Source organism: Mus musculus, chromosome 2 (assembly GCF_000001635.26).
Source record: "Mus musculus strain C57BL/6J chromosome 2, GRCm38.p6 C57BL/6J".
Classification (NCBI taxonomy): domain Eukaryota; kingdom Metazoa; phylum Chordata; class Mammalia; order Rodentia; family Muridae; genus Mus; species Mus musculus.
Window position 1 is genome coordinate 68,984,769 of NC_000068.7, and position 25,444 is coordinate 69,010,212.

General features: G+C 39.3%; 1 protein-coding gene across 4 annotated transcripts in view; it reads left to right on the forward strand.

Moving 5' to 3' along the window:
* Cers6 (ceramide synthase 6) overlaps positions 1-25,444 on the forward strand; it is a 253,140-nt gene that overhangs the window by 123,624 nt on the left and 104,072 nt on the right. For all 4 annotated transcript variants that reach the window (XR_374464.4, NM_001347161.1, NM_172856.4 and 1 more), the window contains one exon: positions 17,979-18,036. Coding sequence is in view for 3 of the 4 variants with exons in the window: in NM_001347161.1 (NP_001334090.1) it covers positions 17,979-18,036 (58 nt within the window). In the remaining variant the exon portion in view is untranslated. The remainder of the gene's footprint in view (positions 1-17,978; positions 18,037-25,444) is intronic.

Genomic DNA, 25,444 nt, shown 5'->3' on the forward strand with positions numbered 1-25,444 from the left:
GTGATTAACAAAGGGTCTTCTTTTTTCTCCCTCCATCTGTACTAGAAATGTACTTTTTTTTTTCTCATCCGAAATTCATTCCTTTTGTAGCTGAAACCTGGCAAAGTCAAGTGGTTTATTAAAAAGAATGGGGAATTTTAATGGGCTGATGATGCCCCTTTATATCTGTAAACTATATAGATAATCTGTGGCATTCTGAGAATCACAGACAATACAGCTATAGGATCAATGAAAAACACAGCTCTTAATTTCTCAGCCACTAAAGAAAGAACTCATGACCATCTCTGCAAGATTCTTATCAATCTTATGTTCCCCAATAGAGCAATAGCCTTTAATTTCCCTGTAAAGTTATATTAAGTGCCACACTCATGACATTGAACAGTTATACACAAGCTGGATCTTTTGTGGGGAGAATCCATTAGGCTTGGGGAGAGGAGATGTGTGGAGAAGACTTTCACTGGGACCTGGTCATGATAATCTACTTCCCTTGAGATTCTTTGCTGCCTCAGAAACAAGAGAAACCCGGGCCTGAAGAGGTCACGGAGATTGAAGTGTGCAGGTTGTAACAGAGGCACTTGACATTTGTAAAGCGCTGTAATTTCCAAGGCTTCTTTGTAAGCACTATTAAATTCCAAATCACAGCACCTCTCTGGTACAGAATCAGGAATTAGAGAGACTTCCTCCTTCTCTGCGTATTTCTTTCTACTTCCCTTCTCCTTTTCAACATGTAGGGAAACAGGGACTCTGCAAGACTGAGCAAATTGGGTGAGAAGTCACTGTGTAGAAAAATGGAAAAATGAGAACCAGGCTGCTTGTTTGAGACGAAGAGAAATACTCAGAGGTACACTGGTGCTTCTCTCTCATTTCCTAGCCACACAAGCCTGCCTCTCATTTCCCTTCATTCTCATGCCCTCCTGGACATGGAAGACAGTTACAGATGCAGTTTAAGAGTTGGTAGCCTAAGGATGCTTCCTGTGAGTCATTGCTTTATACAGAAGGGCAATAAATTCTTGGCCTTTCCATATTTTCCCTCAGGAGCTTTTATGCTTCCCCAAAATGAGAGTGTAGTTGGAAACAGTTAAGAACAAAGAAAATGTCACTGTATTTAAAAATAATCATTGCCAGAGTGAATCCAACTGTGAACTTCTGGAGTTCATTATCTTGTCTTAAGTGATTTCTGACAGTACACAGGTTAGTGACTGTCCTTGCCCTAAAACATATCTTTATAGATTAAAAAAGAAGATAATTCTACAAAGAGCTAGCTTGTGGATGCTCATGTGGTATTAGTACACTGTTAGAGACCTATATAAAGGCTTCGGTGCACTTGAAGATTCAGTGTTGAGGACCCTCTGTTCATTTCTGGAAGACAGACTATTAGCAATTGTCTCAAGTTTCAATTCTGATATCTGATTAATGGGTCTTAGGTGAGTTAATTGGTGTTGCTGATATATCAGTTGGATCCCCAGTACAAGCCAGAAGTAGAGTTCATACATAGACATGAACTTTCTAGGAGGTTAAGATTCTGGTAGCACTGTTTGGGTGAGAGGGTATTGAACCTACAACCTAGGGCATCAGAGGAAACCAACACCACTGCACTACATTCCAGCCCGAAAGTTGGCACTTTACAAGAGCATCAGATGTATTTGTGTACTTGATATGAACGTTAATTTTTCTTGGGGAAGTGAGGTGAATGTTATTTCCTTAAAAGGAGTTTTGAAAGAAGGAAATTATCTAGCCAACCAGTCCTTCTAGAGTGTACATCTTGACTTGACATAGAGATAAGTCATTGGATCTTAAGTTCTCCTTAAGAACCTGCTTAAGGTTCGAGTATCATTAGGACTCAAGAGCTTGGCATTGAAAACAGGCACAGATTTTTCCCTCTTTCCCTCCAGGTGTCTGTTATCTGCAAAGGCATATCTTCACTCCCTTATAAATTAATTTAACAAGGGTTTAATTGCTAGTAATGTTTTAATAAGCAGTGTGGCTCAGGACATTGACATTTTTATAGACAATAACCTTGTTTTCAAAGTTTTTCATATCTATTAGTTGGATTTTTCAGACAGTTATAAAAATGCCAGTCTTGGATAAGCTCTGTACTCAACTTCACCTGGGAGAAGTCTGATCATACCTGATCATACGAGATGAATTTGCCTGATTGTAGATATAGATCAGAGCTTAAATCCTTGAGCTACCATATCCAATGTAACCTATGCACAAAAGGCTGCACATTTAAGCGTCCTCCCTGTCTTGGCTAGTTGTATGTCAAGTTGACACAAGCTAGAGTCATTGGGGAAGAAAGACTCAGAAATGAGAAAATGCCTAAATAACATTTGCCTTTAGGCAACTCTATCATGCATTTTCTTGGTCAGTGATTCCTGTGGAGAATCCCAGCCCCTTGTGGGTTGTTGCATCCCTGGCCAGTGGCCCTAGGGTGTACAAGAAGGCAAGCTAAGAAGACCATGGCGAGTGAGCCAATAAGCAGCACTCTTTCATGGCCTCTGCATAGGTTGTTGCCATGACTCCCTAGATGATTGATTTATAAGCTGTAAGATGAAATAAACTCTATCCTCCCCAAGTTGATTTTGGTCACAGTGTTTAATCACAGCAATAGAAACTTTAACTAAGACACCCTCTTAGCCACCTCACCATAAACACTATAAATATTATAAATGACACTGTGCCTGCCTGGCCCTGGGTGAACTCACCAACTTCTCATTCTGAGCACCTGAAAAAGTGTTCAACATCATTAATCATCAGGGAAATGCAAATCAAAACAACCCTGAGATTCCACCTCACACCAGTCAGAATGGCTAAGATAAAAAATTCAGGTGACAGCAGATGCTGGCAAGGATGTGGAGAAAGAGGAACACTCCTCCATTGCTGGTGGGATTGCAAGCTGGTACAAGCACTCTGGAATTCAGTCTGGTGGTTCCTCAGAAAATTGGACATAGTATTACCGGAAGATCCAGCAATACCTCTCCTGGGCATATACCCAGAAGATGTTCCAACTTGTAATAAGGACACATGCTCCACTATGTTCATAGCAGCCTTATTTATAATAGCTAGAAGCTGGAACGAACCCAGATGTCCCTCAACAGAGGAATGGATACAGAAAATGTGGTACATTTGCACAATGGAGTACTACTCAGCTATTAAAAACATTGAATTTATGAAATTCTTAGGCAAATGGATGGACCTGGAGGATATTATCCTGAGTGAGGTAACCCAATCACAAAAGAACTCACATGATATGCACTCACTGATAAGTGGATATTAGCCCAGAAACTTAGAATACTCAAGATACAGTTTGCAAAACACATGAAAGTCAAGAAGAAGGAAGACCAAAATGTGGATTCCTTCTTGGAATGGAAACAAAATACCCATGGAAGGAGTTACAGAGACAAAATTCAAAGCTGAGACTGAGGGAAGGGCCATCCAAAGACTGCCCCACCCAGGGATCCATCCCATAAACAACCACCAAACCCAGACACTATTGCATATGCCAGCAAAATTTTGCTGACAGAACCCTGATATAGCTATCTCTTGGGAGGCTATGCCAGTGCCTGACAAATACAGAAGTGTATGCTCACAGTCATCTATTGGATGAAACACAGGGCCCCCAATGAAGGAGCTAGAGAAAGTACCCAAGGAGCTGAAGGGGTCTGCAACCCTATAGGAGGAACAACAATATGAACTAAGCAGTAACCCTCAGAGCTTGTGTCTCTAGCTGCATATGAAGCAGAGGATGGCCTAGTCGGCCATCAATGGGAGGAGAAGCCCTTGGTCTTGTGAAGATTATATGCCCCAGTACAGGGGAATGCCAGGGCCAGGTAGGGGGAGTGGGTGGGTTGGGGAGCAGGGCAGGGGGAGGGTATAGAGGACTTTTGGAGAGGAAACTAGGAAAATGAATAGCATTTGAAATGTAATTGAAGAAAATCCATAATATAAAATAAAAGGGAATTGTTATACCTTTCTCAGAGCAAGGGAAAGGCCCCAAGCTTGCTCCAGATCCCTTGCATACCTCTCCAGAAGTAGGAAAATCTTTGTCCTACCATCTAACATGATGTTTTCGTTCTCTGGAACCTCAAAGGCAGCATGATTGCATCTACCGATGTGTCATCCAGAGTTTGGTCATCTGTAAATCTGTTTCATCTTGCCTGCTAATGGGAATTTATTTAAAAGTCATCCGTCCAGGTTTTTTGGTATCTAGCAGGATGGCTTGTACTCACTAACTCTTGGTATGGAATTAAATTGATCTGGTGGCTTTGTAATGATCATGTATGAGTAGTTGTCATATCCACTTTCTACTTTGCTATAGCATCGGGCAGTTAACTACCACCCATCTCTGCCAATATTGTGCGAAATACCTTCAGTGTTTCTGTTAGCATCGTCCTCAGACAGACTCTGTAGGCTCATGTCGATTAACTTCCAGACAAACCTGGAATGATTGCTGAGGAGTTTGCAGTTCTTCTGTCAGCTTCCTCACAGTCCCCGCCACCCAGCACCAGTTACACATCAGCCTACATCCTATGATTCAACGAGGCAAATTGGCTGGATGCGCTCTCCTTCACAAAGGTGCATAAAAATATCCTAGTCAGCTGACAGAGCAGGTGGATTTCTTTTCCCACCCAGAATTTCATGGAAGAAAAAAAAAAAAAGATAAGTAAAAAGAGTGACAGCAACAGCAACAAAACCCTCTGCAATACCCCACAGAAGCTTGCAGCCAACTCCAGGAAATAATTTTGCACCAGCCTCAATGTGATTATGACTCTCGATGCAAAGACCTGTTTTTTCCATGATGCTGAATCGTGGTTTCAGTTGTATTAGCTGGTAGTCTTATGTGCTCATCTGCTGGTTGCTTGTGGACCTCTCTCCTTCCTGAAGACAGTGGCCAGGGATGGGTTCCTGTTAGTTTCCTAACCTGAGCCATCCCCACAGCCCTTCTGTCTTGTGTTTATAGAGTAAGAAATTGACACTTACTTCTTAAGTAGACTCCAATTTCTTGGCCTTAACTTCCTACATTAAATTCCCAATTTTAATTCACAGATTTCTGTTTGCATGCATGTTTGAGCTTGAAAGTATAGAAATAGGACATTTTAAATGACTTCCAGAGAAGGGAACATAAATGAAATAATACTTACTATCTTTCTAAACCACAGAATGACAAGCAATTGAAAAATAAATGCCAAGTTGGCAAAGTTATACAGGTTCTGGAGATGATGTGTATGCTGTGTACGTGTTTTGATGGTGATGCTGGTGATGAAGGAGGTGGGAGTTGCCAGTATCAAGGGTTTTGTCCAACACGAGTGCTGAACGTCATTTTTCTTTTTCTCGTTTTTAAACTTCAAGGGAACTGACTTGCATTCTTTTATTCAGATCAAAAACTCTAGGAAAATTAAGAAACAGACTTATTTAAAAATATATCTCTAAGTGCAGCTAAATTATACATGAGACATGTGCCTTCTATAGAATTTAGAACTTCAGTGTCAACACCAGATTTCTACGTGTGAAAGTTGTTACTACCTGATTGCTAGAAGGAACAACTTCAATTCAGTGTTTGGAATTTTAGTGAATTAAAGGCACCCAGAACGATTTACCTATGTGGACAGATGTTCTATAAGGAACATCAAAGAACCACGGTAAGCATCCAGTGTTATTATACAGTGTTAGTATTCAGGATTTAAGCTCATAATTCACACATGTTGTTTACTACTAGGGAAGAGATAAGTGTCTGAAGCAGTGTGATTGACAGCTACGCATTCACCTGAATTCCTTAACCTTAGGAGCTGACATCAAGGACTGGGAAACTCTGATCTAATGGAGTTCAGAGTGATGCTAATGTGTTTGCATAGAGGGATGGAGGTTGGGCTTGACCTTGGTGATCACTGTTTGGGGCTTAGACAGTACTTTACTTTCAGCCAGACCTCTCTGTCTTAAATAGGTACTCACCAATTTTTTTTTCTATATAGCCATATTTTAGGAAAATTTTTGGCATAATGAAGTTTACAGATTATCATAAAACAAATTACAGGTATGCCATTCTATAAATTGCTGTTTTATGAATATATAGTTTTCCCCAAACTAGTTTTATCGTCATATCCATCTTTAGTTGCAGTGAACCATGACTGTGACCTTCCATTCTATTGAAGGAAAAAGAAACTCAAGAGTTCTTTCATTCTTTCTCAGCTGTTTCTTCTTGGACTTTGCCTATGAATGTCCTGGTGAGGTTTGTAAAACCATGTTTGTTAATTATGGTTCATTCTGAGAAACAGAAAGTGAAATGTGTCCAAAGCATACACTGAGACTGGAGAGAGCTAAGGATTTGAAAAGCCTCCTTCTCAGAAGCGATTCCCATTCTATCACAGTTGCCTATGGCAGACCTGATTGTAATTTTAGCTTTCACGAAGGGGCATTTGTTAAAAACAAAGCAGAGATGCAGATGCTGGCATTGTGCTCCTCTCTCGATTCCCAAATGATGGCCGTCAGGACAGTGAAGCCGTTAGAGCCTAGAGCAAGGAGTCTTGTGGTCAGAGCTGCAGGTAGGACTAGGAAAAGGAGAAGAGACAGATGAGCAAGTCAGTAGAGTAGTTGTGTGTGCTTTAGTCCACAGGCTGTAGCCAAATCCATCTCTAGAGCTTAATTTCAGGATGTTATTGATTTAGAGTCTGAGATCAGAAGTTAAACTAAAAGACTTTTGATGTATCAGTATAGTAGAAAAATGAGGAGTGTTAGTATATAAGATTGAAAACAAAAATACAAGGAAAAGCCCTTAGGTTTCAAAAGTAAAACACACACACACACACACACACAAATAAGAGCAAAACAAATTCCATTTTGTATAATAGTTTTTAAGACAAAAGCCACACATTTTACATAATTCTATTTTTTCCTAAGGGAATGAGAAAAAAATAACTCAGTTATTTTTGAAGCATATAGTAATAATTATACTGTACTTGTAACTGAGAATATACATTCAGATGTATCAATCAATAGATACATCAGATTGCTAGAGATCTTAGAACCTTGGAGCATAAACAAATTCATGTTCACAAATATGTATATAATATACACATCCTTTGGACTTACAAGACCCTGTGAAATCCCGTTAGTAGTAAATCAAAAGAACTTCATTTTTAATTTGTAAAATATATATAGTTTCCCCCAAACTAGTTTACAGGAACTGTATATCATCATATCCATCTTTAGTTGCAGTGAACCATGGCTGTGACCTTCCATTCTATTGAAGGAAAAAGAAACTCAAGAGTTCTTTCATTCTTTCTCAGCTGTTTCTTCTTGGACTTTGCCTATGAATGTCCTGGTGAGGCAAAGCTTAAAGCACTTGGCAAGATAGAATCATTACAGAAACAACACAAAAGGAATCAAAAAGAAATTAAGAACTCAAAGCACAGGAGATGTTTGACTCTAGATTGCCCGTCTGCACCAGAGAGCTGTGTGGGTGGCTGGAAGGTCACTGTTCTCCATTAAGGTCAGATCCAGGAAACCTCTCTTTGTTTTCCTTATTTCTCCAGTGCTAAGAATTGAACCCAAAGTATTTCTGATTATCGAAAAATCTCCTAATTTGAACAAGAAGAAATGAAGTTTTGCCTTTTTCTGAATACTGGGAATTGAATCCCTAAGTCTTTTTATCTATTGGAAAACTTTCCTATATGCATACAGAGAATCAAAGTTATTCTAGGGCCAGTGTTTCCTTGTGTCAGTTCAGCGACTACAGACATCCAAACAGTTTGATTTTATGTGCATCTGTCCCACAAATTGTGGGGTTCTCTGTAACCACCACAGCCCATGGGAAGCAAGAAAGCAGTTTGACTCCACAGCACTAAGTCACAGGTCTGACCCTGAGTGTCATATTTTAGGCATATTTAAGAACAGTACAGTTTGGCGGACACTTTTGTGGTGCTAATTAACTCATGCATCAATCTCCTGGAAGGACAAAGTCAGCTAAATGAGGATCACATGTAAGTAACTACAGGGAAAGTCCTGATAAGCCCAAGTCACACCAGACATAAAGATGGGTGGTGTAGATTGACACCGAAAAACAACTTGGTGATAAGGGTCTGGGGGAGGGCCCAATGTGGGCGCCAACTACGCAGTTAGCACAAAGGTCACCAGGATAAAATGCACATCCGCTCCCAGCCTTCTGGGCAGATTGTAGGTTATGCCTTCCTCCTCTTGAATGAACAGCCCTGTGTGTAAAAGTCCCAGGTCCCCTTAGTGCTTATCTGTGAGCACAGGGTCCTCTATGCTTCCTATTCAAAAATCTGGTACCTCTCTGAAATTCTTTCACAGCCTTCTCAAACCATATTCAACTAGTCCAAACTTTCTCTTCTTCCTGGTCTTACCTCTCTTTCATTATTTTCGACCACAGACATCTATTTGGGGGGCAGGGGAATACCAATTCCTTCTGGGTTTTTGTCAATGTGTTTTCATATTTTATAATATCCTTATAAATCCCTATAAAACACGTCATGCTTTATTCCCATACTGAATTGTTTCCCTTCATTACATACAATGAATCTCTAAGAATATAAGCTTTCTACCTCACATTTTATAGTGTTTTAGCTTCTTTAAAACTGAGACACTCTTTCTAGATAAGCAAAAAAAAAAAGAGACAAATAACGTAAGGAAAAAGAAGATAGAAAGAAAACTCTGTTAGGAACAAATATTCTGTAAGGGAGTCACATCACTCTCTAAGAAAGCAAAGCCAAGCCTTGTGTTTTACATGATAGAAGCCAATCTCAATATGGTTCCTCTGAGTTTCAAAGTTAACCCAACTTCTCCTCCAGCTGAAAAGCTGGAAGCACTCTGCTATAAGTTGTAGTTACTTAAGAGTATATTACAGAAAAAGAACATTACAAAGGCCTAATTCTACACTGCTAGAATAAAGTTTGTTGTTGAAAACTTTATTGGGTCTGGGTATAGCTCTGGATGTATGTTTGAGCTGGGAGCTGGCCAACCAATTAAATGTACAGCCTATGAGGTACAAATGAAGTTTATATTTTTTAATTGTTTCAATTTAAGTGATTATAGGTATACACTATATAACACCTTTGATTTTTATCTTTTTCATCCATTGATCTTAAAATATTTACTAATTGACTTTTCCAAATAAGTCTTCCAGGGCTTACTCTAGGAATAAGGTTTTGGACCCCATTCTCTTTCTTGATTTTAGGAGTTATTCTTACTCTTTTGTTCAATTCTTTTTCTCTTTATAATAAAAAAAGTGGTGTTTTTAGCACAAGTATCTGATTTTATTTTTATTTTTAATTTTACCTCAGTAGAGGTAAAAGATTTAGTGCAAAAATATTAAAAAGTCAACCAGTTGTCCTTGCAATATATTTTAAAGGCAAAGAAGAAAGCACTGAATCTTTCCAAATTTGAAGGAGCCAGTTCTGGTTTATTCCAAATGGGACATTTCCTAATTATTGGCTTCTGTTGAAAAACACTTTGGTGACTCCTTTGCTCTATGTGTTTGTTCTGAATTTCAAACATGTGATAGGAAATCCCAGTTGTCTACTTGACTACATCTGAAAGCAACTAAAATCCAGCTTCTTGGACTGATTAGCTATCAGATCTTGGCTTTTTCATCAGTACACAGCCATTGTTGGAAAGGCACATTGTTGAACCACAGCCTTTAATCCACTCTTAAATATCCCCTTTTGAGATATATAGATTCACTCTATCAGTTCTGCTCTTCTAAAGAACCCCAGCTAATACAGAACATTCAAGAGAGAGCCAGAGTCATGATGTGATTCCTCCAGTGGGACAGCTGTGGACATCCAAAATCAGGAGACCTGCATCCAGCAACAAGAGCCAGAATAGGAGACCTGCATCCAGCAAGAACAGCCAGAATGGGCAGAGAGCCAGGAGCAGAGGCAGTGCAGTTTGCCTGCTTGATTGTTTATTTTAGCCTACTTGTTAAGACATAATTTACATAGCATGAAATCCATCTGTTTTGAGAGTGCAATACAATGACTTTTGGCAAATTGACAGTGTCATACCAACATCACCATCCAGTTTTGGAACACAACTCAGAAAATATAAATTGTCCCCATTTGCTGTTACTCTGTGTCATTTTTGACTGCTAGTTCCAGGCAACCAGTGACTTATATTTTCTCCATGGATTTATCATTCCTGAGAATTGCATATAGTCAGAGTCATTCAATACGTGGCTTGTGTGCTGACTTCTTTCACTCATCTTGATGCTTTGGGAGTCATCGTGTATCTTGTAGCTTCTGTCAGAACTTGTTTCAAAGGCCACGCCTCCTTTGTTTATCTATTCTTCGTGGTTGACGTTAGCTATTATTCCATTGTTGAATAATAGAGGACACAAGAAAACACAGGCTTTAACATCAGACCTTGTAGACTTGAGCTTGGTTCCCAGCTCTCATGTTACTTCAGTCATGCATGTCCCCTCTGCCACATTTCCTCATTTGTCTAAGAGAAAACAACAACTTACAGAGCTGTTCCTGCGTGGCCAAGTGGAATCATCTATGAGAATAAACTCAGTACTGGCTCTGTCTATACTTGTTTGATTTTTGATCTAAGAATGCAATTTTAAATACCCAAACAAAGACAACAGGAACAGACATGCTAAAATGGAAGGGATCTCGTGGGGCTTCAACCCTCAGCCAAAACAGAACAAAAACTACAGGCAACTAAGGAATGCTGAGAGCAAAAGAAGTAATATTTCTCAGAAAAGAGTTCCCTAAAACTTCTTCAAAGTCCTTCTCTTAGGAATCAACTCTAGTTGTGATTATCTGACTGTGGATTCACACTCATTTCCTATATCATTGCTCCCTTCTTTATACATCTTCAGATATATAAAAGAAAGAAAGAAGATATGATCAGTAGGGAAGCTATACCCATAAAAGCTCAACAACCTGGCTGTCTAACCAAGACCTGAGCAATTGTAACACAGTGGATATCCTAAGGTAGATAGGAGAAATCTTGCCTGTGACAAGAGAGGGGGAATTAGGGCCCATGGATGAGGCCTGTGGTGGTGTCCTATATCAAGTAGTCAGCCTAGAAACAGATTCAGCAGGTTGTATTTATATGTTTATTTATCTATATGTATATATTACAACAGTGGTTGAAGAAGAGGAAGCTGTGAATTTGGGAGGGAACCAGAGAATGGTCAGACAAGGGGCATAAAGAAGAGATGTTGCAAAATATTTGATCTCTGAACACTGATAACTGTGTTTGAAAACCTATTTATAGTTGTGGTGTGGCTCAGCCCTTAGCACAAATCTTTAATTCCAAATAATGAAGGTAAAGTTAGTTTGTAGAAGGAAGCTCCTATGTTTGAAAGTGATGTCTAATTGAGTGGGAGGCAAAGTGATCAGAGTAAGACTTTACAGAATAGGATATGCCCAACTCTTCCCAAGAACAGAGATGAGAGAAAGGCTACTTGAGGGAGAGCAACACGGTGGGGGGCGGGGGGAGTGGGGCGGGGAGAGAGAGGGCAGTTTTATCAGAACAATTGTTCAGAGACAGGTTGTAGAAAAAGAGCTATACACAGATGAAGACAGAATAAGCCAGAGAATGAGAAGGAGGCAGAAAATTAGAACAGATTGCCAGATTTAGTTTGAGGCCAAGCAGAAAAAAGTGAGAGGCTGAGAGAGAAGCCAGATTGAATCAGTCAGCTTTGAGAGGAGTTTGAGCCGGAACAGCTGAGTTGTGTCAGCCAGCCAGAACTAGAAAGAACTAGGAAGGGGTGAGCTTACTCAGCAGCAAGTCTCAGAGGCTGAAAATATTCTAGGCCTAGATAAGAGTGTACAGAGGCTAGAAGCTTCCAGGGCCCAGGCCTTGGATAGCAGATGTGGGCAGTAGACCATGAAATAATTATGTTAGGGAAATAAAAGTTACTTCTACATAGAGGGAGAAGGAAAATTATGTAATTATATTTTAACTAATTTTTAAAACAGCAATACAAAAGAATAGGTTTTTAATGTTTTTAATATAGAGTTAAGCATAAACATTGAGGGGAGGGACCCAGACGGTGATGGATATGGGGAGAGGGGGGCAAGGGGGAGAGAGAACTGAGAGATGTAAGAAATAGACTATTAGGGCTGGTGAGGTGACTTGCAAAAACGTTGGTAATACAAGTGGTATTTTATAATAATTTTTTTTCATAACACATTTATATGCCTTTATGTCCTTATCCAAAAGGAAATGTGTTAGAATAATATATCAGGTTTCAGATGGCATGAGGAACCTACCCTCTGCCCGCATCTCCATCAATTCCTTCTTCACTACTCTAGGATTTGGAGCATGGACTTTTCCAGTTAGTAACAGCCTCCTTTCCCTGTGCTGGGAACCACCATTTTCCTGCTTGTTGTCCAGCTCTGTTACTGCCAGGGCCTTCAGCAGATTTGGATGCTGGGAACTCATAGCCTCTTCTCTGAGTTTCATACCTACCTCACTGCCCAGTCCCTTTCCCAGCTTAGCCACAGGAGGGACAGGCTATGGTGCTATTGTGACCTTACCAACATTTTCACATCTTAGACAGAAAGACTAGTTCATCAAGGCAGGTAAGAGACATTAAAGCAGGATGACCTTGAAATAGAAATCACTTTTTGGTATAAGCTAGAAGTACAGATAGAAGATGTAAATTGTAAAGTCTTAGATTTGGAGTGATAGATAGTCCATCAAGAATTAAGTCTTTCAATTGTCAGACCCCTAAAAGAAGGACTGTAAATATTCTTACATGTGATATTCTTGTCATTTAGTAAATCTTTAATAATATCCACCTGGTCATTTGCACAATCACCAACAAAATGTCTTTGATTTGATCTCCCCAATGATCTTTTTTTTTTTTTCCTGAAAACTGGGCAGGCATTCATTAGTTCATTAGAAAACAGGAGTGTGTTTTACCTGTGAAGCCTTGGGCATCACCAAATCCTTATGTTCATCTTTACATCCTCAGTAGCCCGTGCACTCACATGCTATTCTTGCTGAAAACACCACAGGTCCTGGAAACTCACTCTCACTGATTTTTATCCTGATCAGTCCTGGAGCTGTTTGTAAAATGAATACAATGTAGTAGCAATTGCAAGTGGTTTTGTAACATTGCATGGTAAGTGCGCCTATAACAACTACAAACAAGGAGAAACAAAGTCAAGAGATCTGGATACATAAATTTAAATAAGAAGGGAACAGAATCCCTCATTCCAGTGACCTGTTACTCAACCACATAGGAAGGCAGGCTTCCTCTGTCTCCTGTGTCTCTCTCTACCTGTGATATGATGTATTTGCCTGGGAACCATATTTATTCTGATGAGGGAGCATATGTAGCCATTGTCATTGAGACATGGTTAGTCATGAAAGTTAATTTCATGCATGCCACATGACAACTGCTAACAAAAGTGAACATTTATAGTTATTATTTAGCATGTGCCATATGTCCCATGTCTGTCCATCGACTTCTGACTCTTTCCTCATGTTCTCCCCTTTCCAGTTTGTAGAAGTACTCTTACTGTCTTCATTTTCAGATCAGTAGGTACATTTGCAAGGCCACTGGTCGGAGACTGTGTCCCATCCATGTGTATGAACACAGCTGCTAAAGAGCTGGTACTTGGCAGATTTAAGATATAAAATTCTCCCTCAGAGCCCAAAGATCCAATTAGTCATTAGACACTTAAAGGATATATTAGTCTTAAATCAATGTTTTAAGGGAAAAAAAGACTTAGTAGGTAGAGACCAGAAAGAAGTTCAGGAAGATTATAAAAAGTTGGTTTGGATAAAGGAGAAGGCATGAGGTTATGGTTGAAAAGAGGAGGAAAAGTATCATTAACTACAATGAAATGTGTATAGTCACCCAAAAGAGGCAATCCCAGGCTGTCTCTTAATCGTACCGCACCCCTTCTGATTGCATGCCTTTCTCCAACTGTCTTGTGCCTTCTCCGTGCACGGAAGTGTGCTCTAATTCTGAAGAGTTTGAGAGAAGCCTCTGGAGGCTGTGCTGGGTCTGTGTCCTTGCCAACTGTGTCCTGATGCCAAAGCGTCTGCTGCCATCACAGGGTCCGAATCGAGGGTTAAATGGTGGCGTCTAAGTGTCTGTATGCTTCCTTCAAAGTGTGAGATCCAGGTTGTGGTTCAGTCAACTCTACTGGTGGATGCCCTTCCTTTCCTCCTTGGGCTACAAAATGAGGAAAGAGGTGGCTAGCCTCAATCCTGCTTCCTTTGCTCTGGGAGTCTCTCTTGCTTTATTTAAAAGAGAAAAAGAAAAAATATCCAACCTCTGCCAGTTTAGCTCTATATAAGTAAAGACACCGAGATAATTTTTGGCTTAACTATTTTTAAGGAGGACTCATCTCTTAAGAATTTATAAATATTATTAGTTGTATATGTATCGCTTATTACCAAAACAGTAGTATAACAATGAATTTAATGTTTCCCTTCTTTATTCTTTGTTTTTACTAATATAATCTCAGAATTTATCCCTTGATTACTGTTAAATACTTTATATTGTCCCTTAAAAACAATAGCTTTAATTGGACAATGAAATTTATGGAAATCAGGTATATCCAAGTTTATACGGCCTATTTTTATCCTAAAATTAAATTCTTTGGGTTCTCTCATTTTGTATCTTTGTGGTTGAAATTGACCTGAGTTACTTTAAAAAAAAAAAATCAATAATATATTTTATTTAGCTGTAGATACATTTGTCAGGATACAGTAACTATTGTAAATGAGACTCTTATGATTTGTGTGCATTTATCTTACATACAGAACAGCACACCACTTAATAAATGTCATGTATGGAATAGCCGTTTAAGAACTGTTGGATATGAGAATATATTTTCAGTTCCTTTACCAATGAAAACTGCCATGGCTGGCTATGGCTTTCTTTGGCCAAGGGTACCCATTAAAGACTGTGTGGAAATGTGTGCCCCTGAGGATGGCTTGTTTTTATTTGATTTGTTGTGCTGACATGCTCTGTTTTCTTGCCTGAATACAAAAGGGTTCTGTATTTCATTTTTACTCTAGAATTCAAAACTTTTTGTCTGAATGTGGCATTGAATTGGTATTGTTTAGAACATAATTTTACTCTTGGATTTCTAAAGTACTTTTTTCAAGTGTGTCTTTGGTGATTACTTCTATCGACTATTCATTAATAGCTCCTTAGAAACGATTATAATTAGGTTACTTTCCTGAACCCCGGCTCCACAGCCTTTTTTCCTCTTGATCTCTTGGGATTGTTTACCATCTGTTTCAGTGACTGAATTTCTTCTCTGTGTATTATCTCTTTTTTTAATTAGTTAATTTTTTTAATTACTTAACCTTTTTCATACTTTTTTCATATTTTTTTATTTTTTTCATATTTTTTTCATATTTTGATCCTAGTCTTTCCCCTCACCTTCCCACCTACACAACTCCATGTCCTTCTTCCTCTCTGACCTCATCTCTCTCCTCATGCACAAAATAATTCTAGGCTTCAGTTTTCAGAATCCATACAACTCTTCTTCAGTTTTCTTCATCTAAAATCTCCTTTTACTCCAGCCGTTTTTAAGAATTGGTTTATACTTTTGTCTTTCTACTTATTGTTTTAGAAGCCCTGGCTTTTTTTTTTTTTTTAATCACCTTGAGAATGCCAAATATTTTCCAAAACATGACTTCAAATCCCTGTAGGAAATATCCTTGGAGAGAGTGTTCTGTGGTTGTGCTCTTTGCTTGCTACACTCAGACCAGTTGTTAGATTCATGCCAGTATTCAGCTGTTCTTTTTGCTTCTGGATTGCAAATGATCTCTTCAGATCTGCTCACAGAGAAGATGCCCTTGGTCCTGCCCTCTGTCCTTTTGTTTCTTAGTAAACGTTGTCTTTGAGGTCTCTGACTTAATAGCAAGTTGACATTTGTAGGCTATGGCCTGTTTTCAGTGGACTCGAAGATTTTCAAATAAGCTATCTCCAATGCCTTGTTCTCTGTTGCTTTGGGTATGAGCTATGGAAGAGCTCCAACTCCCAGGATGCAACATTTTCAAAAATCATCTTGTCTCAAAATCTTTTCTGCATCTGAAACCACCATGCAAAAGTATTTCGTCTTCTTTCTAGTTGTTATAGGAAGCAGCAATCAGTACCTGAAATTGGGGGATTTTCCTGCTGCTTCAAAAAGCACAGGTTAGGTTTCTGGGAAAGGTGGCTAAGAGTATAAAAAAGGGAGATCTACAGGAGGTGGCGGGGAGGAGGCAGGGAGGGAGGATGACGTTCCTGCTTCTTTGAAGGCCCATGGTTTATTTAATGTTACCTTTGTTCACATAAAAGATATGTGCGTGCATGAGTGTGTGCGTGTGTGCTTGTGTGTGTGCCTTTGTGTATATGTATTGTGAAGTGTGTGCGTGTGTGCTTGTGTGTGTGCCTTTGTGTATATGTATTGTATTGTGTAGTGTGCAAGTGTGTGTGTGTGTGTGTGTGTGTGTGTGTGTGTGTGTGTGTGTGTATGTGTGTGTGTAGGGGAGGAGAGGAAAAACTCAGGTACCATGTCAGGAATGCTCTCTCTTTAAGACATGGTTTCTCCTAAGGTTGGGGCTAACCAATTAGGCTAGACCAGACTTGACCATCAAGCTACAAGGGTTCTGATTTTCAGTTTTGTTGGGAGGTTTATTGAATTGTTCTTGCCCTACAAGGACTGGGCATACAAATACAGGACACTGTGCCCATTTTTTTTTTCATGGGTTCTGGGTTTTAAACACACATCTTCACATTTTAATCAAGTTCTTTCTTAGCTGAGGTATCACCCTAACTTTGCTACCCCCCCCCTTTAAATCCAATTTTATTCTTTTACTATTATAAGAATCCTTCCCTGGTCTTAGAAGGAGACTAAAGTCATGTCTTCCTGTTTGTGGTTATATGCACCTTTCCTTACCTCTCCCTAGAGATATTTTAGTGAAAGCCTGGGGACACTAAACAGGCTTGCAGCAAGTATTTAAAAATGGTAACTTATATGAAACTCCATAAATAATTTTTTTTCATGTTTCAAAAGGCTGGCAATTTTTGCTCCCTGCAGATATTTTGTGGAAATAAAAATTTGCCTTGTAAATATTCATTGGAACTTGTTATTCAAATAAGGTAGGCACCGATGTTCCTGTAATAGAACCCGTGTCTTATGAAAACTGGGTCATGTTAGTGATGGGATAAAATGCAGACATATAAATGACAGTAAGAATTCCAATGACTTCTATAAAAGTTTTATTATACATAAAAGCCGTCTGATCATTGCCTACTAACAATAGTCAGAATTGAAACAGCTGTTATAAATCATTTACCAGAGCGGTTGCAAATTCTCCAGAGGCCAGAAAAGTAAAGCAGATTCTTGCAGTGTACTGGTTCAATATAATAGGGAGAGAAAGATACTAAAATAAAGGTTACCCTAAAGCAGACCAAATCCTTGAATTATCATTATGGAAAACTACTACCTTACACACATAGGACTGAGGTCAAAGGATATTGACAGATTTGTCCAAAATGAAAAGATTCCATGGTCTTTATCAGAACTAAATAATAAGCTGCAAGGTCCATTCGAGATAAAATGGAGGGCTCTGTGCAGTGCTTATTTGGAATTCAGTATGGTGCCAGCAAAGCATTACACGAGCCTGAGCCCTGTGTAACTGTCTCATGTCCGGGGGGCAGTCTTGGTTTTAGGTTCTAATTGAGAATTTGTATACCAGGTGCACAGAAAACTCGCAGACACTCACCCATAACCACTAAGACTGCTGATCAGGGATGTGGTTTTTGCTGTTCACGTTGTGTGAGTGAGCCAGCAGTATGTATAGGAGGACTTCCTGTGAGGATTGGTCACTACTTTCCAGTCTCATTGGGAGGCTTTTTAAAATGACTCCTGTCTGTTTATTAATTAATCCTGCCTGTTTTTGTTGTCGTGCTTGATCTCAGATCTCTGAGTCATTTGTTTTTCTTCGCATATCTCATTAACTGAATGTCTTCATTTCTTTAACTTCTACAGGTGGAGATTTTCCTTTTACCTCTATGTATTTAGCTACGGAGTCCGGTTCTTGAAACAGGTAGGCACTGCCTCAAATTCCTTCATATAGCTTTTACATGGCTATCGGCCTATATCCAGTTTTTAATAGGTGATGACTTCAAATACTGTAACAAGTTTCCAAAGAATTAATTGTACGTTTAAATTGGATTTATTAAAAAATAATATATAACGTTCATTTAGTTGTATGTCTGAGATGCTTTGGAAAGCGGTTTGTCTCTCCAGTGCGGTTATGAAGTCTTCAGTGCTCTCTGTGTGGTTATTCCTTTTTTGGCATTAGAACTTACACCCTTCAGCTGATGCTATGAATGTGCTTAGAGTTTCAGCACTGCATGTCACATGACTGGAAACCCCTGGTGGCTGCAGTAGGTGTCATCACTGTAATCTTGCCAGCAGAGTTTGCTGTTTTAATGTCTTGTACGTTAATTAACAGGTTGCATTATACTGCTAGTGGTTAGTTCAGCTTCTCTCTGACTTTTTTGTTGTTTTTGATGCCTGTGTTGTTTTCACTCCTGGCTTGCTAACTGCCACATGAACTATGGTAATTAATCCTTGAGAATATTTCTTTATGAGGTGTAGTTATCTTTTGCCTGGTGAGTGCCAGCCACCCTTACTGGTACTAGTGATAAATCAGGGTGCTTAAATTCAAGACTCATGAAGATTTATCCTCTCATATTCTTGCATGTATTGACAATAGTAACTTGACATAAAATGGAAAGTTAATTTTAAAAATACCTTGTACTATTAACCTCCAACGTAATATCAGTGTTTGTTTATTTGTTTACTACAAAAATATCTCTTAAAAAATATAGGCCAAGTAACATGCTAGTAGATTATATATATTCATAAATTCATAAATTTTCAAATAAGTTTTGTTTTAAAAGTCTGAATTAGCAGATATTGCCTACCTGTGGAATTGCTCTTATAGAAGAAAGTGGCCACTCCCCACTGTTCAAGCTCCTTAGAAACACTTGTCACTGCTTGTTATTTCCTTAGGTAGCTGCTTGTTTGCTTGTTATCTTTTAATAAGAATATACAGTTCAGGGCCACCTGAGTCCATTTAAATGGATGAACTTCATTCATATTCATGGCAGAGAAATCTGCAACTGGCATGAACAGACATGCAGAAACTGCTTAGTTTGAACCCTTATATGTGTGTTTTCAGACTTAGAGAGGAACGGGGAATGAGCATAAAGCATTGTGTGCTTACATAGAGAAGATAGCTGTAGGTAGAATGTTAGCTGATGTGGATCCATTTGCCCTTCATGGAATGTGAGGACCAAGGTTCGGGGGTTCACGCTCGCTTCTGTTGGTAAGAGCTGTCAATGGTGTAAAGGGAAGACAGTGAGAGCCAGGATCACTCTGTTGTCCTGTCCCCGCATCTCGTTGGATGGTTCCTTTTGTCACACATGGTAAGTGTGGCCATCTGGCACCACCACAGGAGGCATATTGACATTGATCTGGTTCATTCTAGTTCATTCTACCCCTACACAAACTGAATGGTGTGACAGTGGCTTTTGTCCAGACTGTATTGGATCAAAAATGGAAGGCCAGTGGGCCATGCAAAGCAGTAAAGAGAGACATGTCAGTAGAATGTTTGCTTGGGAATTTTTTTTTTCTTAAACTTTGCCTTTTTTACACTAGTTTCCTTTCAGGATATAACAGATGCATTAAAAACAGTGAACGACCTTGACATGTTCTGGTTGAGTTGACTTGTATTAAAGTTCTTTCTCCAGTGCGGTCTGAACAACAGTCATTTGGAAGAACTGCATGCTTTAGCTTCCATCATGTGACACAGAATTGTGTGTATATTGAATCGTGTTATCAAAACATCTGTACACAACTTTGCAAATATCCTGTCAATCCTCTGTTTCATGGTCAAGAAAGTACAAATTTAAAGAGGATGGGTGTTATCCTGAGTTAGGCTAAAGTTACTAAAGGTGAACAACAAATTAGGTCCACACTGCTGTATGGTACTCCTGGCTTTCTCACTTGGCCAGGCAACATGTAACTTCCTTCTCTCATCAGGTTAACTAAGTCTCATAAGGACTAAATAAAGTCCTTATTCCAGCTTAAGTAACTTTTAAAAAGTTAAGTATTTTAAACAGTTTTATGAACTTAGAAAAGACAATATTATTTACCCTTCTTAAAAGGAGAGAAAAAAACTGGATACATCCTCAAAATTAAAATTAAAATTTCATAATATTGTAAATATTTTAATAGCATCAGTACATTTTACCAACATAGCTCAAGTTCACCTCTGTGTTCAGCTTTTCCCAAATAACATAGTACAAAATTCCTCATAATCAGTGAGCAATAAACTAACTTTTTTTTAAATTTCTTTTTGGGAAATGTTTATCCAGGCAATTAATAAATTTTAAAGTATTTTTTTCTGCTAATTTTGATTTCTTTTTTTAATATTTTTTATTACATATTTTCCTCAATTACATTTCCAATGCTATCCCAAAAGTCCCCCATACCCTCCCCCCCACTTCCCTACCCACCCATTCCCTTTTTTTTTTTTTTTTTATTTGAGAAACAAATGTGTTGATTATTCCCCAACTCATAGAAGAATGCCTGGTGATCTACTGTTCAGTTTCCCTCCATCTGACTTAGCTCAGACAAATCAGCCAGAGCTCATCTTCTAGGGATGTCAAGTGCTCACTCTGCCTGAAAAGATGCAGCACATCCAGACTATGTGGCATTTCCCGTATCTAAGGAAACTATTACATCGATTATTGTTAGGCTGAGAAATACTCAAATACTTCGAAGTAAGCCTAATTCAGTGTTTCTGTTCACAGGTAGCTCTGCCCACATGTGTGAATGGCAGAGACAAAAAATAAAAATAAAAATAAAAATAAAAATAATACGCTTTTGTAAAAGGATACCTGAAGTGCTCTGAAGGCCTGAGGCCTACTCACACAAATGGACACACTTTCCAGGACCATAAAATAAACCAAACCTTTGCTCAGCATAAGTGTACATTTGTAATCCCATCACTGCAGAGATGGACACAGGAGGACAGAAAGCTAATGCCCAATGTGGACTATTTTATTGGTTGGTTGGTTTAGACTTGATCACTTTCAGATGAAAGTTTTTATTTGGCATAACTTAAAAAATATTTTTAAATTCCTTGTTTTATTTTTTTAAATGCAACATCACAGGAAGGTAACATACACATATGAATATACATAATGAAAATTGTTAAGCATATACCTATATATAGCTTCTGTATCAGGGGCCTGATAAGAGAGAAACCACAAGAAGCATGGTAAGAGTTATAAAATTTAGGAAGAATTGATTCACAGGGACCCACTAAGGCTATGTAAATCAAAGCAACTGAATGGCTAGCTATTGATCACCTCTATGCAGTGATCCTTGCACCTGAACCTGAGTTGGCCCACAGCTTCATTTTGAGATGGTCTGCCTATGAACTAAGGGATGCACTTAGGGATGTAATTAGCTTATACACTGTTGTAAGCACCTTTCCTGATGTGAATCAGTAGTAAACAACTCTAGGACTGGCTTAGTGCTACCCTGAAGGTAATGATAGCAAGAAAACACTAGTACATAGGACCAAGGGATTTCAGAAAGGAACAGAAAAACATAACAAAGCCCAGTAAACTTTCTGAACAGGTCAGACTCCAGTCTCCTCACTGTAAGTCAGATGGGGTTAGAGCTGCTGCTTGTCCTCTGGAACCATCTGAGAAGCTGGCTTGGCTATAAAGAACAGATTTGACTCAACCGAGGATGAAGAAGACATCAATAGCAGAAGGGCTGAGGCCATAGGATTGGCCCATTTTTAAGGCACTAGTTTTCTGCTGGTACTGTGAATCACAGTTGGCAAACCCATGTCCCTGAGCAGAAAGCTGGCTCTGTTGATGCCTTGGGGTAAAGATATGTCACTGGTCAGATAATAAAAGCTGGAATAGAACAGGATAGACCAAGTTCCTTCATCCCTCTGCAGCTTCCCAGCCCCCTAGTGTTCTGGGAAATCATGGAGCCAGCAGAAGTGTAGTTTGCAAAATCTAGCTCTGAGCTATGAACAATATCTGAGTAACTAATCTAACCACACCATATTGTCACTTGCTGTGATGTGCTCTGGTAATATAATCTATTTTACTATTATCTTTTACGATATACTGGTTGTAGGGGCTGAGAAGATAGTCAATAAAATGTTTGTCACATGAGCTTTAGGACTTGAGTTTGGATCCTCAGCACCCATGTGAAAATCCTGACATGCACAATGGTGCACTGGTCCAATCCCATCACCAGGAAGGCAGAGACAGTAGGATCCGTGCACTCAGTAGTCGGTTAGTCTCTCTGAATCAGCAGGTTCCAGGTTCAGTGGGAGACCTTATCTTAAAGTATAAAATGGAAAAGTATAGTAGAAGACAACTGGCCTCCATATGCATATAGACACATCTGCCAAAGCACCTACACACAGACATGAACAAGCACACAAGCACACAGCACACAGCATACACCAAAGCATCTGCTGGTTGCTCTCAGTGGTTATATCAGCTTTGTGACCAACCACTAAGACTTGCAGTTGAAGAGTATTCTTCCAGAGTCTTGCCATTGCCTGTGCCCTTGAATTTCTTGAGTCTTGCTTGGACCATGGTCCTTTCTTTCATGGTATATGTGGCCATAGCATATTCTGCTGGTCTAGAATTTCCTGTTGTTCTCTTTTGCTTATTGGTCAACTTGGAATGCTTCTGAAATAGAAACAAAATTGTCATCTGTTAGCTTATTTGAAAGTGAAAATAGAATTTGACCAGTTGTTAGAGTGGTCACAGGATAAATGGTCATTCATTTACAAGTTTATTTTTTGTGTTATTTTTAAAATTTTTAAAGTGCTTGGACAAGTCACTTATTTAAGGAAAGCCGAATTTTACTTTAAACCTGAAAATGGCCCATCATGTGCTTGTATCAGAAGTGTACTCAACAAGTTGGGGAGATGTCCTAGTGGTTAAAGTCCTTGCTATACTAGTGTGAGGACCAGACATAAAGCTAGACTCCGTATAGCATGTACATAGTACCAGTGATCCCACAGCAAGATGGGAGGCAGAGACAGGAGAACCCCCAAAGGCTCACAAGCACATGGAGCATCAAGCAAAAAGGACACCCTGTGTCAATCAAGGAGAGAAGTGAGGGCCTGAGGTCCACTGCCTACTCTATGCATATCATGGCAAGTGCCCGAGCTCAGACTGATGAGTGTTCAATCTCTATCTCTCCCTCCCTCCCTCCCTCCCTCCCTCCCTCCCTCCTTCTCTCCCTCCCTCTCTCCCTCCCTCCCTCCCTCCCTCCCTCCCTCCCTCCCTTCCTCCCTCCCTCCCCTAAAAATGTGTACATGGCTTATATTATTAGCATTGAGAGAAGGGGCCTTAAAGATCAACTGTCCAAAATTTCTCATTTTGGGTAAGAAAACCAATTTCAGAAGGGTAAATTCATGTGCCTGAGGCCGAACTGGGACCATGTTTTAAGTTCTTTGACTGAGCCAAAGAAAAGTTAAAAGGCAGCTTTCCAAAAAGTTAGCAGTTCAGATAATTCCTGCTTTGTAATAGCTGACCTGGTTGATGAAGAATTCCAAGGCATTTCAGTGTGGAACACTTGGGTAGATAGAGTTCAAAGTTGGACTGCTAGCCTTATGCTTGGCCAGGTACAAAGAACTTGGTTTCCATTCATGTGTAGTTATGATTTTCTCTGTAAAACCTCTTCTTTTTTCCTCTCTCTCATTTTTTTCCTAGAAAATGGGAAAATGATACTTGCTCTGAGATACCCAACTTAAATATGTATGAGACTTTGGAACTCTTACAGACCTGGTCAACCTTCGGACATCACATTACAACATGATCCTGTACAAAATTTATGCTCTAGCACCATGGTGACAAGAAAATATAATATACTCCCTACACACACAAACACACACACACACACACACACCTTACAGTGTTTTAAAATAACTCTATGATTTTATTTTGGGCCTCATTCATAGCTATCCTTGATTGCATGGGCCATGGGTGAGACATACCTACATACACTAATTATTGCTGATTGCCAATTGGGCTCTGCAGGGAACTGTGATTTCTGAACCTACTGTAACCTCTGAACAGGGGAATTGATGTGATGGACAGCTGGGGCCCCCTAGTTAGTGACACCCTTCTTGTGTGCCTGGACCATTTCTAACAGGCTGACATACTTTCTGGAACAGAATTTCAGATCATACTTGAATGCTGCTTCTACCACAGTTTCCTCTTCCCTTCTACCCACCCCTCTCGCAGGCTCCTTCATCCAGTCTGGGCCTTCCATTTATCCCACTCCATTTTCCTTTCTTCCTGTCTGTGGTCCCCATTCCCAGCATAGAGTATAGTGAGGAGTGGGAACCTAAGGCTGCTGTGACATAGAGAAGATGCTGAAGAGGTCCTGTAACCATGCTGTCCCCAAAGGACCATTGCAGTCGTCATGACTAACCTGCCCTCTAATCAGCTTTATGACTATAGGCAAGTCACCCAGCCTCTCTGGCATTTAATTGTTCCATCTCTGAACCCAGTCCTACGATCCAAAAGAGCACCTTTAGCTCGTGTTTGATAATTTCAGTGGAGAATCTGAAATTGTGACAATTATGGTAAATGGATTCAGTCTGGTGATACAGAATAATTATACATATGCTCGAAATTTTGACCTGGAAGTTCAACTCCTAGAAACTCATGCTGAAGAAAGAATTATAAAGATCTTCCAAGTATGAATATGTAAAGTTATCACAATGCAAATATTATCTATATCTATATGGATGTAATAAAAACCACAGAACACTTATAATGACCTTAATATTTAATATCAACAGAATTATCACTACACTATCATCAAGTGAACAGAGAGGCATGCAGTTCTTTGAAGATAAATCTAGAATGATCCTTAGTAATTGTTGAGTGAAACTGTAAATGAAGAGAGGTCTGTGTGTTTTTCTGGTGGTCACATACATGCATGGAGGAATGAGTAAGACTGAAGGAGCCCTGAAGACTTCTTTTTAGAAGGCAGAAATATGGTTAATGTTTCTGAAAATACCTAACATATTATTATTTAAAAGCTCTAAGATGTAGGAAATAGAGTAAAATGACTACCTGAAGAGAATATGAAGTTATTAACAATTTTTATATGAGAAAATAGAAATTTTAAGATGGCTTCCATTAAAACAACAAACAAAAAGTTTACTTACTTCCCAATCACAGAGACTTGAGTTTGGATCCTTAGAACCCACACTGATACCCAGGAAGGCACCAGAGTAAATCCCAGACTGGAGACATGGAGACAGAGGAACCCTGGAGCTCACTGTCCAACCAGTGTAACCGAACAGTGAGCTCCACATTCAGTAAAAGATGGTGTCTCAAGAAAGAAGAGGTAAATTGATAGAGGAAGACACTCAGTGG